We start from the raw sequence: 19,853 nt of genomic DNA, 5'->3' as shown, positions 1-19,853 counted from the left end.
CCTAATTTTTTGTTCAATTCTAAGCGAATTGTGTTTTTAGAATGAGTATTTTACATTCTTTGCGTGACTATGACTACCGGAAATTATAGCTCGCAATATACCTTGTCGAAAGCTTGAACGACAAAGAATACGCTTTTGAAGGATATTGCCCATTCCTTTTTTCAGATTGTAACGCCTTACATGAAGTTATTATGTAATTATGCTTATATTCTAAAGGAAACTGTAGGAATGCGTTTACCTCGTGGTTTACCTATATTGCAATACCTAATACAAAGTGGGCGGATTTCGGTTGCACGTTATGTTTCAGGTACTCCTTTCCAAACTACACCATCTCAATTGGCATGCATCAATCAGTTAATGTAGCAACAAATTTGAAATAGTTTAATCATCACGTTAACTTGTTCAGGTTATGTCTGACAGTAATGCAGAACTTTCTCTCATTCGTGGATAAATGCGTTTCCCAAAAGGATTTAAACTTTATTTTAAAATTATACAATTTTGTATAGAAAAAGTAACATAATCTCACTATAATGATAGTAATGGTAGTAGGAAATTTTTTAAAATCACATGGCAAAAGGCACACTTGCCTGAAGCTATTAAGCATCCTATGCTGGTTAACATTTCTTCAATTTGTTCACAGGCGAGTAACCATCACCTAAAACCTCTCCAATTAGAAATAGATCTGTAATTTTGAAAGTAATCGCTTTTAATTAAGTACAATGTATTTTTACGGCCGAAATTAATATTATAATTTATACATCGTTCACACTTCACCGATGACCATGATATAAGATTCCTGATTACAAAATCCAAATTAACATGCTCGTGTTTTTGCCTCGAACATCGCGTAATAGGTGCCTCTTTTTTAACGCTGATATAATATGCACATTTTTTTGGAAAGTCTAGCATCTCAAGGACACAGCAATTGTAAATTTGAAATTGTGTCATAGTTCATGTTAATGTTTTTGCACTTTTTTGACATAATTGCCGTCATAAGTATAAGTTAACGCTTACTGATGACCTTTTATTTTACATCAGGCCATTTGTAACGTGATGATAGCTGCTTTAATAAATAAAAGTCACAATCTCTCCATCCAATTTTATTACAAAAAATAAAGCCAATAAAGTCTGTCCAGTTTCAAGATAGATCAAGATTCGTCTGAAGCGTGATCACTTTTTTTTTAATTCCAATCCCCTATTTTCATAAAACAAAATTTTTATTATTATTAAGTTATCTCTAATTTCGAGTATTCACCATTTATTTATATGTAAGTAATCAACAAGGTGTACCAAATATAAACATGCATTATTTTTTTAATTCTGTTTGGTTTCATTCGCACCCACAATAAGATCTACAGTTCTAGATAGATTTTGAAAAAAGTTTTACCAAATTTAAGTTACAAGGAAAGAATTTTTTTTGCCATTCTTTCTTTTTATGTATGACAGATTTGGCCTGGCCAATTGGATGTCATTACGGATTTCATAAAAGCACTATAGCGGGTTCGCACCTTCAGATGCAGTACGGTGCTTATGAACATACAGTACATGCTTGCCAAACGTAACAATGACAGCACAAGGGGTTGATGTTGTGTTATGCAATCGTTTGGCATTACTGCTGTTGGGAACAAGGATACCGTTATCGAAGAATGACGCAAATTAGTAAGAGAGGCTGTGACGGTTACTTTTGTCGAACTGTTAGCCAAGTGTAAAAGGAGATCGGTGTCTAAATTGGGCTCATGGTATAGATTTTGGTCATTGTGTCGTCGTTCGGTTTCTGTACTCGTTCGTTAAAAATGTCTTTGTAGATAGAAAGATGGCGACGTGATTTGTAAGTGGACAAGGTTCGAAAATTTTGTGCGGATGAAAAATTGGTTTTATCGGAGCGTCCGTTTGGTTTGGTTTGTGGAAAATAATTGGGAGATAGTAGGTGATATATTTATTGTTCTGCAACCATATCTTTCTTATTATTTCTGGCTGTAAAAAAACCAGGGCTAGCCAGCTGTGGACGCTTGTGTGCAATATTCGTGTGGTCCGGTCCGGATTTCTTACTATCTACGGTCCAGCTTCCGTCAGATTCAGCAGTGGCGTGAAATCAGAGCTGGCGGCGCCCACATTCTTTTGTATTTTCGACTTCCGGAATAGAATCTTGCCAATGTTGAACGAAAAGTCTTTTCGTTTAACATTGAGGGCCGGTTTTTCAATAGTGGTTTAAACTGGGTTCAGGGTTTAAACCTAGTTCAGAATGCACATGACGTTTTACAATTTAGGTTCAATAATTAAACGCAGTTTAAACTTGCTTGACTTTGAACCACCTCTGATGGGCGTTTAAACGCCGATCAACGTTAAACTGAGAGACACCTAACCTAGTTTTTTCATTGTAAACTTGAGACGATAGAAACATAATAATCTGAAGAGAAAACAAAAATGGATAGATTGTTATTTGATATATTATTTGATGATCAAGAAATCGAAGACTATGTTCAATACATCAAACGACCTAGATGTCTTCCACAAATACGGGAGAGAGCTAATCATTTTACCAGGTGGGATGAAAACGATTTTTTTTTGAGATTTCGACTTTCAAAAAGAGCAGTGCAGCGAATAATAAATGAAATTGAAGACAGAATTCATCATCCAACTAATAGGTATGTTGGTGTTGTCAATAACAAATTTTTATGTATTTTGTTACAATTCCCAGAATTTCCTCTTCTTCAAAAGAAAAATTGGGGGTACGTTTTAATTTTTCCATTCTTGTTAAACACAACAAAATTAGGTTACGTTTGGCCACACGATCAGCTGATAGCGCGGACATCGGATTTTCTGTGTTAAGTAAGGCGCAGAAACTGGTTGTGAACTAAACTAACCAATGAACCAAGATGAACCAGAATTTACCTTTGAAATACGCAAAAACAGCTGAACTCGGATTAACCTTTAAACGGGGTTCACGGGAACTTGGAGATAAACCACTATTGAAAAACCGGCCCTGACACGATACTATTCCGGAAGTCGCTCACATCTTTAGAAAAACATAGATTGTAGATCGGGATCAAGTGTTCTGTGACTGGCAATCTTTCCTGGCGAGAGGTTTAGGTACTATGCGATCGAAAATGAGTTACTGCCGAGTCACCTTTGGAATTTTTGTTTACAAGGGAAATCGTACTTAATTTGAACTTCCAAAGGCGACTCGATCGACGCTCGTGTTAATATTGTTTCATTTATACCCCGCTGGGAATAAAATTGTCCAGATCTTTCGGACATTATTCAACTGCATTATGATGACATAATGTTTAATGTTTCTCGTATTAAAAATTCGTTTGAAAATTGAAACATGAAACGAATGAATTATTGTGATCAGTTTACAGTTTTACGGAGTTTATTGTGTTGTAATATTACTGATATAATTAATATAGGTAATGCAGGTTTGAAAATATGTCGTGTACATGCGGCAAATGATCAAAAGCAATCCGATATTGTATTAGTACACGATGAATTAAATTGTCCGTTAGAGCATTATCCTGTGTATAATTTTGTTGTAATTTAAAATATATTTAATTATGTTCAACCAATTGATTATGTAATATTCACTTTATTTTCTATCTATCTCTCCATAGTCTAATAGGCACGGTCGAATTTATATATGAATCCTTTGCGCATTTCAATTAACTACCTTTTTCAATAATTGGTTGAAACTACCATAATAATGTTTATTTAAATTCAGTTCATTAAACATACACAACATTAATACAACTAAATACAGTGTAGGTAGATGAACTCCAACAATTCCTAATTTTATAAATGTAATTTTTTTTTGCTTGTAACATAAACTTATGCGACGCATTCTCCACATGTAGTAACATTTTATATATGTAAGTAAATCAGCTGCAATATTGATTTATTGAAATTGATTAGACTGACATAAAATAATCGGAAAAAATAACTTCGTGGAAAGTTTATTTAAAAGACATTCACAAAATTCTGGAAAAGAAAAGTATACGACTAAATTAGAAAATAATTTAATCGTACGTAGTCTGCTAAAAGGGTTTTGGGAATCCAGTAATTCTAGGGTGGTCAACGTATTTCAACTGCCATACATAGTTATCAAATGTGTCACTTATAAAGTCGATTAATGTTTCTTTTTTAATTTTAGCGGTGGATAAGGGCAAATTTGGATAGCTCCTCAGAAGGGTATTGATGTTATTTGAATAGATAGAAAAAAATAAAATTCATTGCCACTTTTTGAGCTCTACAAGATAGCGTTCAGAGATTTTCAATGCGTTTCGTTTCGGAGAAATCATCAACTTTATTTTTGTATATATCCCGTAAAAAAGTACATACTATATTGAGTGGCATTTTTTATTACGAATCCAACGATTTACGGCACAATTTCCCTAGAAAGTGTAAAATTCGTCCGATTCATAATAAAAAGTGCTACTCAATACAGTGTATACTTTTGTACGGGCTATATAATAGATATTTATGTATTAAGGGCATAATAGTGATGTTTATATTCTCGAGAACCTATGGCCCGAGAGCTTTTTAGTCGCCCGAGAGTATAAACATCAGTTTATGCCCGTGGTACATACACAATTTTATGTTTTACAAATAGTTTTCTTCGTCAAAATTCGTTTACAAAATAATTCATTATGTTTGATCGAGTATGCGTGGTTCGAATTTGTTAATGTGATTGAAACCATCCAAACGTCAAACGTAATTTTAAATAATTCAATTCATCGTGAATGAGCAAGAAGTTCCAGAAACTATACGAAATAAGGACAATCTTGTGATTTAGTAGGTATTGACAATTAATAATTGACGTTTCTAATTTTCAATGACCTGCAAATATTTGTTTGTTTTGTCATTAAGTATAAATGAGTTACTATGGTGATACTTAATGCCCTAGGGGTTAAAGTCGTACTTTATGCCCGCGTATCACAGATATAAAATGTGCTATGATAGGTTAGTAAGACATAAAAAAATAAAGTTGATGATAATTTCTCCTTGTATTGAAAATTTCGCATCACTATCTTGTAGAGCTCAAAAAATGGCAATGAAAAAGTGGTTTTTTTTTGTTAATATAACATCAGAAAAATAAAAACGAAATCGGCCTTGGGACACGGACATTAGGACGCGGATATTGGGATGCGGGTATTAGAACGCAAGCATCGTGTAGGTCACCTTACAAAGCAGAGATTATGTCGCAGGTAGGACAATGAAAGGTATAATTAAATTAAACAATTTACTTATTCCATCTGTCGTCTCGTCCTAATCTAGGATCTGTGTCTTAATGTCTGTCTCCCAGTGTCCGCGTCCCAATTTCTGCGTCCCAATGTGTGCGTCTTAATATCTGCGGCCTACTTCCTTTGCGGTCTATTGTCTTGCGGCCCAATGACGGCGTCCTATTATCTGTGTCCTAATGTCTGGTGGCCTAATGCCCGGTCACCCCATAGTGTTAACCGAAACCAACCGTCAGTTATTAAATATTTTCAAAAATTTCAAATGCGCCTTTTTAGTCACAAAACGGGGCAACACTGTATGTCTCATCGTTACGGAGATGGAGATCCCAATGATGAGCCACGAATTTGAACCACTCTGTACATGGAATCAAATTGTTAATATGTACGAAGCTATACAGCCATTTCAAACTTTTGAATACAGATTGTAATAATTTGTAAAATTAGTTTAAGAGTCTTCTGTACCCACTGCACCCAATGTAAATTTCCATAAGAGCGCCCGCCATAAAAACTCAAGTTGTTTTAAAAAAAAAAAATTTTTTAAGAACAATTTTATAAATTTAGACCTTTATCTACAAAATGTTCGGATTACTTTTTTAAAAAAGTTTATAGCAACTGAATACCGATTGTTTAAAAATTAGATGTTTTGTACCGATTATTGCACTAATCTGTTTTATTTTTTTACTCTCGATCAAGACTATTTATAGAAAAAGTAAACCGACAGTTTTTTAGATAAGTTACTTCTAAACATTACCCCAAAAAATGAAATCATATTTTTGTAAATAAAGTCTGTATCCTGGCGGGCGGTAAATTGACAATTTGAGTGTAACAAGTAGCGCCGCTGCACAGTGTCGACGGGAACTAACTAAAGACCAAAATAGGAGTTGATTAAGCAAGAATCTCATCTTGTTTCTCGCAACTATAATCGTCTATACACCATAATGTAAAAAAAGTTGCGCTTAGGTAAAGACTCTTAAGATTATAAATAATTACGGATAAATGAAATCTTCAAGGCGTTATAAATAATAAAATAATGTTAAATTATTAAATTGAAAATTAAATTTTGGTGGAAAGTTAGAAATTTGGTACAATTGAATCACAAAAATTATAATAATTTTGCTTTCACTTATACTAGCTTCAAATATCAGTGAAAATTTCAAGGATATTCTCTTCTCAACTTTGAATTTGCAGTACGCCATAGCAACTTATACCTACGTATATGTGAGCTTCACCCCCATTCGAATTTAAAACAGTTTTTCGTAAAAAAAAAAGAATACAGTTTGCTTGCCTACAGTCAAACTCGTACAAATTATAATAACAATTGCATTTAGTGGCGCAACGTGGCCGTTAGTTATCTTATTTACGCATATATTGTATAAAAGTGGGTATAGTAAAGGTAATGGTGAATATTTTAGTCAAATACCTCGGCAAATTAACGCTTTCATTGCGCAACAATTGTTAAATCATTTATCTTTTCTCACCATCAGACAATGCAAATGAAAGGCGTCTGTTTGGTCGTTTGCATTATGTACCTACTATATTTTTGAAAATTCTCAATTGCGACCCTTACAATTGCATAATACTGTTTATGTGTGAAAATTACAAATTTCGTATGCACAGAAGAACTTGAGATAGTGAATATAGAACAATGTTTGTAGAAAGTGTGTTTCGTCTAAAGATTTGCATATGTTAAAGAATTAAACTAAATAATTGGTAAAAGTTAAAATATTTACGATACCTACCAGATGGTTGCGGTATAATTTATTACGCACGCAAACATCATTATACTACAAAATTAAATGAACGGGTTCGAATGATAAGTGATTACTTTTACTATTGACTGAACTACTCTCGGACTTTTTTTTAATCAACACAGAAGGAATGCTCAGCTGATAAGTTCAATAAGGAACGAAAAATAAAACTAAACAAATAGTAAAAGTATAACAAACAAGTTTAACATATTATGCCATTCATTTATTTATCTACTAATGACATGTACTTAGACACGATTTTGTTTGTCATGTCAGCGATTGTATTTTACTTGAATAATATGATGAAGTAAAAGGAAAGTGAAAAATACTAATCTTCCTAATTTGTGATTTAATTTCTTTCACAATTTATTATTATTACTGTTAATTCCACGGTTGAATAAGAGCAACATTGTGAGGCATGTTAATGGTTTTGTGTAATTATAATACGCCAAATTCAACCATAGAAAAACATCTTTGAAACCTAAACGAATTTCACACCTTAGTAACTTAATGCAAATTAATAAATTAGGATGAAAATTATGCATGCGATGAAAACGGTCAATCACTCAGCAAAAATATATACAGAGGTGGTGAGAACAGGAATCACTATTACCGTTGAGTGAAGGATCCTTCACTCAACGCTATTACTTTTAACCTTCCTTCTGTATTTTTTAATAAATAGCAGCGGCGGGGGTTAGGTGCATCATTTGTGACAGCGACAGGGGTATTGAAACTGTCCTCAACTTAAATTAATATTTTCTATGCTTCCCAAGGACACCAACAATATTTATTAAACTTGTGATCTTACATTTTATGAATGTTATTATTATATTGCGGTTATCTTAAACTGGAACGTACGATTTTGCCTGCAATGTTCCATTTAAAAAAACGCGTCAACCTATAGGAGTAGTTCAAATGGGCAGTAGATGCAATGGACAACTGTCGCCTTCAAATCATACGTATCCTATAGGTTGATGCGTTTTTTTTTTGTAATGGAAGATAGGGAAACACCATTGCATGCAAAATCGTATGTTCCAATGCAAGATACACGCACTGTATACATTTACGAGAGTTGCTGTTTGTGTCATTTAATAGAAATTTTTTTCTGATTTCAAAAATGTAAACATTACCCTCTTTTAATCAGAAATAGCCCTATCAATTCGTAAAAACGCATAAAAACGCAAGAAACTACGTACGTACTGGGTGACCCAATAAGACTGTTCCTCGGCCATATCTCGGGAACCGTTCGTCGTATGACTTAGGGGTAAAAAAGTTATTGAGTAAATCGGTTATGAAGAATCACTGGAAAATATTTTCAAGTTCTAAAAATGACCACCATAGGGCGTAACTGCCATCTTAAATTTTAAAATTGCATTTTATTTAAATTTCGCATAATAAAATAAACATTCTTTTTTCACATTTTTAAAGAGAACCAGTTTATCTATCATTTTCGTAAAAACATAAACTCAGTTATTTCAAAAACAAAGATGGCGTGGAGCGTTCAATTGTTTTTGCAATAACCTGCTTTAACTTTTTAACCGTTTGACCGATTGTAACAAATTTGGTATCTTTGAAAAGAGCATTCCTTGGGCAACAAGAATCAACCATATAAATATAAATACAGTTAATTTAGTTGAATCCTTCTCCGCCAGGATGATCCAAAGCAGGTTATTGCAAAAACAATTGAACGCCCCACACCATCATTGTTTTTGAAATAACTTGAGTTTTTGTTTTTACGAAAATTATAGATAAACTGGTTCTCTTTAAAAATGTGAAAAAAAATTTTTTAATTTATTATGCGAAATTTAAAGAAAATAACAATAATTGACGGGTACAAACATTTTTTCAAACACCTCCATTCAATTACTCGTATTAGCTATTGAATTTATACGTTACTTATGGGACGCAGTTATACAATATTTAAGGTGGCCAAGTCTATTTGGACGTGGACTTTTCCTTATTTATTTTCACTCATTTGAATTTAAATTTCGAAGTCATTAGGAACATTTAGGTACTTTATTCTCACCTGCAACAGTAAATATTGAGGCCTTCATCAAAAACTAATGGAATCAGATACTGAAAAACTTTGTATTTTTATCATAACGTAAGTCCCCATTTTGTAACACTAGGTTAAACAAGAGCCCCGTTAGCGTCAATACATTGTTGAAGGCGTTCTGTAAAGTTTTCCACTGCCCGACGGCAACTGCGATGGGAATAGCATGAATTTCTTCTCTAATTACCTCTTTCAATTCTTCTAGGCTTTGCGACTGATGTTTAAAAACTTTTTCTTTGAAGTATCCCTAAAGGCAAAGTTCCAGTGCCTACTTCCACCACAGACTGTACCACACCCTGTAGATATCTGATATGTATGTATAGATAGAAGTTGTTTAGAGCTTTTATCACTACAACACATCATCACATCACACGGCTAGACATTAGACTTAGACATTAGAGCTTGTATTTGACTCCAAGGGACGATTTCATTACTTAATTTTCTTGTAAGATGTGTTCTCTTAAGTGAGCACTTGCTTGGCCGAAACGGAGAAGGAAATCACGCCAATTTTCTGCTGTGGATCCAGTCGGGTCTCCTCCACCTTGTAGTTTTCTGGCTACTTTTTCAATGTGATCACTTGTTACGTCTACTTCCAGAAAAGGTGGTAGTTCTGTGATATTTTTAGGGAGCGTGAATGAAGCGGATTCCGGGGTGATTGGTGGAGGATGTTTTTCTATTAGTGTGTCGCTTACGGTTTTTCCAGATGAGTCAATTTCAGCATCTGGACTTAAAACTTTGGTTGTGTCTTTTAATTAATTAATTAATTGTGAATATTTTAGTTGTCACTGTTAAATAAATGCCATTTGGCGTGTTACCAACTTTATAAATTTTTGTTTTGTGGGAAATTCAGACTGTCCGCACTACTTTTTGGATCACCCGGTAGGATGTCGCCGCTTTTATGCCTTGCAATCCTCTCGGACGCATAAACGCGAAAATCAACATAAATCAGTCACCATCCCCTGTTCTAATATGTTGATTAATCCTCCCCTTTACAACAAATTAAATCAAATGCTTTAATAATTGATCGAATTAATAAGTAAAAGCAACCGGTACAAACTTTTAATTGGGCCACGGTATGTCAACCTTGTCACATATTGACCCACGTATTTTTGATTTTGCGAAATATGTCCTAACCAATTCCGAATTTGTGTGTGGTTATATGCACCTTAAACCTTTTAACTATTCTTCCAAAAAAGTAAAGCGAAAAAATGCAATTTAATACTCCATTAACTTTCATTCACTTTGTATTGATCTATACTAATTTGCGTAAGTTGTTTTTCTGAAGCCATATATTTTTCTACCGCGTTCTAAACGAACGTGAACTTTCATTTTTCTGTAAGGAGGTTTATAGAAAAATGTCAAAGCTGAAATTAGCAATAATTGTCTGCAAACATCTTACATTTTTTTTTTCTTCTGTGTCAATGTTAATTTTTTAAACCGCGTCATCAAAGTTGCGCTTTGGTAAAAATGAGGCCACATTTACCCATAATGGTCTTTGTTTTGAAAAAATTTATTCGTTTTGTAAAGTCACAAGAACACTATGAGATCATTGTTTCCAGCTGAAATTTTTTGACATTTCCGTAAATAATTCATACTTTTCGTAAGATATACCGTGGTAACTGTGCGTAGGTAAAGATTTTGATATTAGGATACTTTTACCTTTGAAGGACGCAACCGTGAGAAGAAAAGTGGATAGACCACATCTTGATTTATAATTATTGATTTCCTGTCGTCTCCGACTCTTCCTCATGAATTGATGATATATATTAGATTATGTTTATAGCAAGTCTGCAGATTAAAACCACTCACGTATTTGTCATATATTCACTTTCGCTATCAAAATGGCAGATACAAATTGAAATTCAGGTAACTTAATTGCGTGGAGTGTTTGAAACATTTTGAAAGTGAAAGGTATCATTTACATATTTTAATTAGAATATGGGGCATATAATAAGAAGATCGATTGAACGGCAAAGATGTACATTTTTCAGTATTTAGTGCGGAAGGTTTCCTATTCCAACAAGCGGATTTTCAATAAAATGTAGTCCATACCAAACCATCAACGAATTTTTGGAAATTATTAACCCCATGAAATCGTTATTTGGATCGTTATCCTAAATCACTGTACACTTATTATTATTTTTACGCAATGATAAAATTGCATGTCAGTGTGAGATTTACCATGCGTTTAAATAATCCTAGACTTCTAATGTTTTTAAATACATTTTTGTTCTATCTGCTAAAATAAAGACAGTGCACTCATGACTAATTTTTAGAATTCGGCAAAAAACACCATGTATATTATCTGTTTTGACTAATTTTTTCAGTATTTTAGTTTAAGCCTAAGCAGCAGCGATCCTCAGAATATGAAGATCTAATTCTAAAAAAATTTTCATACATACAGGGTGAGTTTTTTTTTCATTTTAAGCATTAGGATCTCGGAAACCGTAAGAAATAGAGATTCGGTTAAATGAGGAAAGAGTTGTCGTTTTAGCTTATTTTTTTTTTAAATCCACAGATATGAGCCAAAAACAGATTTGGTGATTTTTTTTTTAGATGTTGTAGAATCGTTAGTATTATAAATACAGAAATATGGAAAGAACAAAAATTGTAGATTTTTTTCTGTTTACAATGATATAAGGTTCATTGTACTTTGACAAATAAACATGATACAGAACTGTTTGTATTATTAAGAGTATTAAAAACAGATTTTGCCATGGGAAACATTTTTGTTCTCTTAATTACTGTCTATTGTAATATTTAACTTGCAGTTAGTTGTGCGGCGGGGCACCGTTGTGTTGAAACCAGCGTAAATACGTCGTGTTTCTAAATCTAACCCATCCTACATATCTTGAAATTCATTTGGTAGAAAATGAAGATAACAATGGCCTGTCCAATTTCCGTCGTAAATGAAAGGTACCTATCTCACTAGATATTGTTTTCCATGGCCAACTCTGTTTACTTACCTCTCAATAATACGAAAATTACTGCAGGGCGTTTATTTATTAAACCTCTCGCCAGGAAAGATTGCCGGTCACAGAACACTTGATCCCGGTCTACAATCTAACTTTTTCTAAAGATGTGAGCGACTTCCGGGATGGTATCGTGTCAATTTTGAACAAAAAGACTTATCGTTCAAAATTATCACGATCCTATTCCGGAAGTCGCTCGCATCTTAAGAAAAACATAGATCGTAGATCGACACAAGGTGTGCTGTGACCGACAATCTTTCCTGGCGAGAGTTATAAAGTACATTTAGCAAGCCTTATATCGATATAAAGAAAAAAATTTGTGCTTTTTAAAAATGTCAAAGCCAACTATGACTACCATTTAAAAAAATTAAAGTTTGTATTATAACTCAAAAATTGTAAGATCTAAATATAAATTAGTATGTTCATCATGTTAGGCATTAAAATGTCTAAAACTTTTATTCGTGTCATTTTGTTGTATTTCTAATAATAACGATTCTACAACAGTTAAATGAAAAATCACTAAATCTGTTTTTCGCTCACACCTAGTGAACTGTGGATTTTTTTAAAAAAACAAAAACATGAACAGGATTAAACCTTTAAATTATAATATAATATGATACTAGGTATACCGGGTGGTGCCTAGCGCGACGCAGCATAGGGATTTCAATGGTAATTTCTTTATAGTCAATTACTAGCTCCCCTAATTATTTTAGAGCAAAAGTCTAAATACGTTTTTTTTAGAGAAAAAAATACTGCATCTGTTCATACTTTTAGTTATAATTTTCCATTTTTCAAAACCGTAGAAATCGATAAAATAAAAAATTACATTTTTATAAATCAGTGCTTTCGACGTTTTTAACCTAAAACCCTTCCCGTCGCCTTTAATTTCCGCCTACAACTGTGCCGCATATCTATTCGTGTAAATTAAGTATCCCGTAGTATTTTTTTCCAGTTGACATAACTATCAACGTTTCGCATAAATTTAATGAAGGTATAGGAAAAAAACGGGTGCGCCCGGATTCGAACCTGCGTCGTCGCGTCGCGTTGAAAGTCGGCTTTGGCGACACGATATGGCGCCTTATGCTGAAAACATACTTCGATCCATGCGCCACCTGGTAGCTGAGCGAGGGAGTCCCTCAAACAACAGGTTTTCGAGTTTTCTAGACTAGTGTATACGGCCATGGTTTATAGAGTAATAGGTTCCTCATTAGTGCAATATCAAAAAAATGTTCCAAACTACTTCGGGATTATTTCCAAATTTAAACAAACTTTACGTTCCCAATTTCGTTGGGGAAACGGCAAAGCAAAACATACTCGAAGCTTAGTGTCTAAAATGTGTGTTCTTCCTGTTTTTCTCGATTTTTGGTTGAGGCGGTTCATTTATTCACCCTAAAAAAGCACTGCTTTCATGGGTAGAAACACGTTTCAAACGAGAAATGCCCCATCGTAACTTAGTGGTGTTTGATTTTACTTTATCAAAGAACTTTGAGATGATTATGTCACATTGCAAATTATGCACCAACTCTCAAAGTCCCATTTGAACTCGATCTAAACGTTGCATGTACAAAACACAGTTTCGAAAGAGTACCGTAGAACATTCCGCAAATAGAAAATGGCAGTCAGTGGGGCTGCTGAAACCTCGCCAATTATTTTGTCCACAACCTCACTGACTAATAACTTCTTAACGCGAACTGTCAAACCAATTAATATTAGACGTGATCTAAAATTTCCTGGGCTTTCTCTCAATCAAAATTTTGTTGCTCATACCTTATTAAATAATTATAAGGTTTATAGCCAAAAGGACATTTCCCATTTTCCAATCTTCTCAGCTTTCAGGACTATTAGAGAGAACATTGCTACAAAATTTCAGCCAAATCGGTCTGCTCCTCACAAAGTTATAAGTTCTAAATAAATATCGATTTTATTGCCCAAAAGTCAGTTGCCATTTTCCAATCGCTCCCAAAAGCTTTTCAGCTCTCCACGCCATTTAATGGAAGAATATCTGTTTCCAATTTCAACCAAACCGATCGAGTAGTTCCGCCTGAACCTTGTTTGTAAGAATCATGCCACGCGCATATACATACGTAAAGATCCGGTAAAATCTCTAAATTGAAACGTGGAGTGATTTCAATAACCTCCCATTTTTTTATTGATGAGGTTAATAGTTAATACAACTGTGTCCGTTAACAAATAAGCATTACGCCTTAATATATTCCAGAATATTTCTTATGCTTTTCAAAACATTTCGGAATGTTATATGATCATAAATTACTTAACTCACAAGGTTAGGAAACGAGCAGTTTGCCGAATAGGGCGACCTCAGCAGTGAATTAGCAAATCAGCGGATGTCAAATTCAAATTAATCTACTTTGAACGCGAAAGTTTTTTGTGTCATTTACAGTCAAATTTTTGTATTGTAACTAACGAAAAATTTTGTTAATTTTCTTCCAACCATCAATTGAATTATTGAAATTTGGATCAATCACATGTAGCAGCCCCAAATAAAATTGTTGTATACGGTACCTATTGCATTTGAACTTGCTTTTTTTGGTATAACATGTATTCTAGAATTCTGAAGCTATTGGATTTTGTATTGAAAACTATTTGAGGGAATACAATCAATCAGTTCAACAAAAGCTCTTATGTAATCGATTAATTTATTGACACATTACCCCCAATTTGAAATTGGCATTATTCACATTGCCATCAATCAATGAGTTGTAAAACAATTGTTACTCACCTAGTATTATTATAAGTGTTACATTGGATCTCAATAACAAATCGATCTGTTTAAACATTTTGTTTTATTTTCACTTTTTCACATTATTATACGAACAGTCACAAACAAAAAACCGTGTCAACTGTCAATTCCCGTACAATTTTTTAAATAATGTGCTTGTATAATGTTAAACTATGTTTATAGTAAGTAGTAACATACTAACAAGATATCACAAAGAAAGTAAATACACCTCTTGGAAAGTATCCCTGCCATAACGGTCATCCCCACCGATCACGTAACTATATCGTACAATGTCACAGAATCACATCGAAAGATGTTACCTTGATAAGGTCAGAAGATGTAACATTGTCTTGGGGTAGAAGAGTGAAAGTGACAGGCGGGAAACCTTTCTTCTACTTCCGTTGATTAAACAATGTGCACCTTATTGAATGCTTTAATAGTCTCTCCGATTTTTATAACTATTTGACCTATTCATGCAGGAGATATTGGGAGCAGTTGCTTTTTTACTTTATTTTATTTATTAATGCGTTGTACGCTGGAGAAACTAAACAAGTAATGTAAATTGCTAACCGATGTTTAGTATCCTAGTGAATTTTTTAATAAAAGAGAAACCGTGGATTTTGTAAGTGGTAATTTTTCTTTTGTTTCAGGTAAGGTGACCAATAATTAGAAGCGTTTAAACATGTAAGTTTCGTTTCGTTATGCGATATCTGCGAAAGCGCCCACTTAGCAACCATTATGGGTAAGCATTATTGACTTAAATTTCCCAGACGGTCGTTTTTGTCAGTACGTTACTGTAAATTGTATGTCGTCTCGATATAAAAGCGGTTTGCAAAAAAACAAACCACGTTGCTAAGGTTAATAGTACGCAAAAAATAGCGCTCAATATACTTCATTAATTCAACCTACAGTCAATGTGGTAGTTGCGAGGTTATGGAGAAGGAAAATTCAGAGCAAACATTTCTAATAGCTAATTCTAATCTTCTGTTTTCTGTAAGAGCAGCTGCTATAATTAATGTTCGTGGTTTATGAATCAAAAATAAGAAAAGTGACATTTTATCGTGCTTTTCTTAAACCACTTTCTTATCGCCTAGATTTTGGCCTACTTACAACTGCACGCAGACACAAAAAAAACAACAAAGCATTCAGGTTTATCTCTCTCTTTATTCATTATTATTATATCGATCATCCTTGACACCTTCACGATTCAATTGCTCCCAAATAAATCCAACTAGACACGATTAGTTCTTATTTCCTTAAAAAAAACAGTTCGAGGTTTGTATAGCCTTGATTTGATACTCGAGCAACATGATTTAGCCATTGCGCTCTAATATTGCGACAAGAATAATTTATTTATGCATATAACATTTAATACTTTCACACTTGAAGGAATATGTGAAATTGGTCGTCGCTAATTAGGTAATGAACGACGATTCAATCCTTATGCCCAACATTCTAAACTCCTCCTTTTGTGTATCATAAACTGTTTTTGAGTTCCCATCCCACATTTTATACTAGCCGACAAAGACTAATTTTAACCCCCCCCCCCCCCTCCATCATTCGGCTGTATTTTATGTAAAATTAATATTCTAACTAATTTAATTATTTTCTTAATTTTTATTCTTTTATTATTATTATATTAAATTCGTTCTTTTTGCATTCGGTAGCGTATAGCTTTAGCACCCGAGCCAAGGAAAATCTTGACAATTAAACTGCGCAATGTCAACTTCCTTATTTATTAATATATTTTGTTGAAATTTTAACCACAGAGATTTCTGATGAAGGCATATCGCATATAGTAAAAATCAGATATGCGCAGACTGCGGAATGGCAACTTTCTTATCTATGGAGATATTTCTTTGAAATTTTAACCAAAGTTGCTTTTAGTGTAAGCAAACGTATCGCATATTGTAAACATCAGATTTAATGCGTGCATGCGCAGGATACGCAATATCAACTGTTATTTATCGAGATATCTTTTTGAAATTTTAATCACAGATGCTTCTGTTAAAGGCAAACATAACTGATATTGCAAACATTAGATGTGCGCATGCGCAGTCAGTGCCAACTTCTTTATTTATCAAGGCGATGGCCTTTTGGGAAGCACTGATCATTCATGGAAAATGCGCTGAAGTTACTCGCCTTAGGGCGAAATCCTCTTTACTTTGTGTCTATCTTTTCTCAAGTAGGTACTGTTCCAAAAAATAACTACGTTTATTTTTATCGAACAAAACGGAAACAAATTGACAAAATGCAAATTTCTGCCAATGTTTTTAACCTTTTAGTTATCGTTAATAATAATTGGTGCCATTTTCCTTAACCTGATTATTCCTTTTCTAATGTACTTTGTTTCGTCTCTAGTTTTTAAACCCACCATGTCTTGGTCCACAGAAGTAGTACGATGACAGGTACAGTGACTGATTAAATTAATGTTCCTCAAACTCCTCTACTGGATATACCACCCAGCCTTTATGACAGCTTCACAACCTGGAGAGTATGCTAAAATGTATTCTTTCAAAATTTAATAATAATGTGGCACATATACTACTATTATTTGTCACAATGAGCATTGCTTCCGTTACTCTTTCCGCGGTAATTTTATAAAGTTACTAATGACTTTTCTTATATTGACATGTGTGTACAGTCTCTTTTGAATGAAGTCGGAACTATTCTAAGTTTCTCAGTTGCAAACGGTTAAATTACCAAAATTGTGTATTTTTCCTACTGAATTCAAATCTTAAATAAAAAAAACAACATCGCATGTTTCAGATAATAACAAAAATGCGACTTTTTTGTATGGAACACCCTGTACATTATTACATGATATACAGCTTATTAAATTTTCTATTATGATTACTGTTATATATTTTTATCATTTTCATGGATATCTAGATCGAAATGAAAATAATTGAAAAATCTTGGTTATTTGACGTATACAAAAAAATGGAGGAATTCGTGATCCAATATTTAGAAAACTTATGAAATCTAGCATGCCAAGTGTATTGTTTTAAGGGGGCGGTAAAAAAAAGGAAAATTTGGGGGAAAACTTTTTTTCTCGGGGGCCAGGAAAAATTGGATGCGTATATCCAGTAACATGCGGTATCTACTCGTGTTAGGTACTCATCTTACCCTTACACTGCTATTAAACCAAAAATTAAGAATTACGAATTTCAAAAATATGTCTCCCACAAATGACAATAATAAAAAAAACAGTCACATACGCGTGTCGATAATGGATTAACACAACAGGACAAGGAACTTCCCCTCGCAGGGCCGCAGACACGTAGATGTCACTGCTAGGTCATAAATGTCACTAAATATAGAAAGTACCGCAATCCATTGGGCTCGTGTGTTAGAGAGAGAACGCATGATTTTTGCCCAAAAATGGCGGAAGTTACCAGATTCTAGTAACTTTAATGTTAGGGATTTTCCACTTGTTTGGAGATATCTGTATATATTTTTATAAAACATGACAGTACTATGAAGTTAGGTTATAAAAAATGACAGCTATTCAGATTTTATTTGTCAATTTTTTTAAGTTGCCAACAAATTTTCCCAAAAATGGCGGATGATTGCGGTACTTTCTATATCTAGTGACTTTAATAAATGTATTCCAATGCAGTTTTGTTTAGGTATAAATGCGAACAGATACAAAATTATATGTTGCAAATTTTTCCCAGTTGCCAATTTTTCCGGAAATTTTGAAACACTAGCCGTGTGCCATATCACACAGAAAAGACCTACATCAGCTTGTTCAAGATTTACTTTTGCTCGATACGGTCTACCCGTGCACTGACACCGCGTATCCTGACAGCACACGGCATGCTAGATTTCAAAAGTTTTCTAAATATTGAATTTCTCAATTTTGTTATATCAACCATTTGTATGTTTTATGTTGTCGTACAAGCACATTCTTTTCAAGTATTAAACAAACATAGGCATTGCATTTGAAAAACAAAAGTTGCATTGATTTCCGGTTAAAACTGAACTGATACTGGAAGTTTAAATATACGATAGAATCGGTCGTAATGTCACATACAAAATTATATTTGACAAATTGTTCGTATCTCGGCAAATAAAGATGTTATGAGTTAGAGTCATCCTCTTATCTCGCACTCTATATTAAATTTGATTGCTTTTTGTATATATGAATACGAAAATAGCTACACAATATTTTAGCATCATTTTGAATATCGGAATTATTTAAGGTCACACAAACTCGCGCCTCTTTGATTCCAAAATTGAAGAAAAACCGTATAATGGTGCAACGCCTACTCTGAAATTATAAATACGAACGTGACAAACCATATACGCTATTATTGACAAGAAGATGACACCAGATATTGTCATGTTGTTACATACTTTTCCGCTAGGATAAGATTTATCTAAACGAATCTAAAAATTTTAATTCTAGGGATATTCCGTGACTTTTTTAATTGCCAAGTCCCTGGAATTTATCATTTAATAACTGGACCTTTGGCTCGTGCTCGTGGTGTGAAAAATTAGCAAAATATTGCCCAATAAAAAACTTTTTACTCGCAACTTTAATTTAATGCGAACATTGTTGACTATTTTTTCGGTACTCCACTTGTCACTTTACTAATTCCTCCAGAAAAAAGTCGAGGGGCTTGATAATGGTTCTAAAATGTGAATACACTTAAAAGCGCTAAACCCTGTATTACAAATAAAGTAGCTTTTTTGGAACATCTTGTACATGTATTCGTTAATTCCTAAAGATATTATCTAATAAACTATAAATTGTTTTATTCAGAGTGTTGTGAAATGGAAAGAAATTTAACGATCAAGATTTTTACCTCCTGATTGCAATATCATAATGTGTGAAAAGGAAGTAATTCAACGCATAGTTGCTATAAATGTAAATTGATTGTGCTATATAGGATTTATAATTACCAGAGAGTATTAATCAAATAGTAGGAAGTTGTGTAGGTGTTTATAGCAAGTTTATTAAAACCACTTTGGCTTTTACTATAGAAACATCTTAGAGATATCAATAACAATCGAACGAATGGTTGGAAAATCTATACGAACGGTAATATAATGACGGTTCAAATTTAAGGCTGTGCAAATTTGAGTACGATTTATCCA

The 19,853-nt window shown here is 33.6% G+C and overlaps 2 protein-coding genes across 3 annotated transcripts in view; one reads left to right on the top strand and one right to left on the bottom strand.

Moving 5' to 3' along the window:
* The window catches only part of LOC116162749, a 36,132-nt gene extending 21,185 nt beyond the window's left edge, over positions 1–14,947 (bottom strand). The window contains exon 1 of the mRNA XM_031476440.1: positions 14,748–14,947. Coding sequence (XP_031332300.1) covers positions 14,748–14,805 — 58 coding nt within the window. The 5' untranslated portion in view covers positions 14,806–14,947. The remainder of the gene's footprint in view (positions 1–14,747) is intronic.
* The window catches only part of LOC116162747, a 115,281-nt gene that overhangs the window by 35,899 nt on the left and 59,529 nt on the right, over positions 1–19,853 (top strand). The gene's annotated exons all lie outside the window — the stretch shown is intronic.

This window comes from Photinus pyralis, unplaced genomic scaffold, assembly GCF_008802855.1.
Source record: "Photinus pyralis isolate 1611_PpyrPB1 unplaced genomic scaffold, Ppyr1.3 Ppyr1.4_LG2, whole genome shotgun sequence".
Taxonomy (NCBI): Eukaryota; Metazoa; Arthropoda; class Insecta; order Coleoptera; family Lampyridae; genus Photinus; species Photinus pyralis.
The sequence above is the reverse complement of the archived record's forward strand: the minus strand, read 5'-3'. Positions and strand labels throughout refer to the sequence as shown.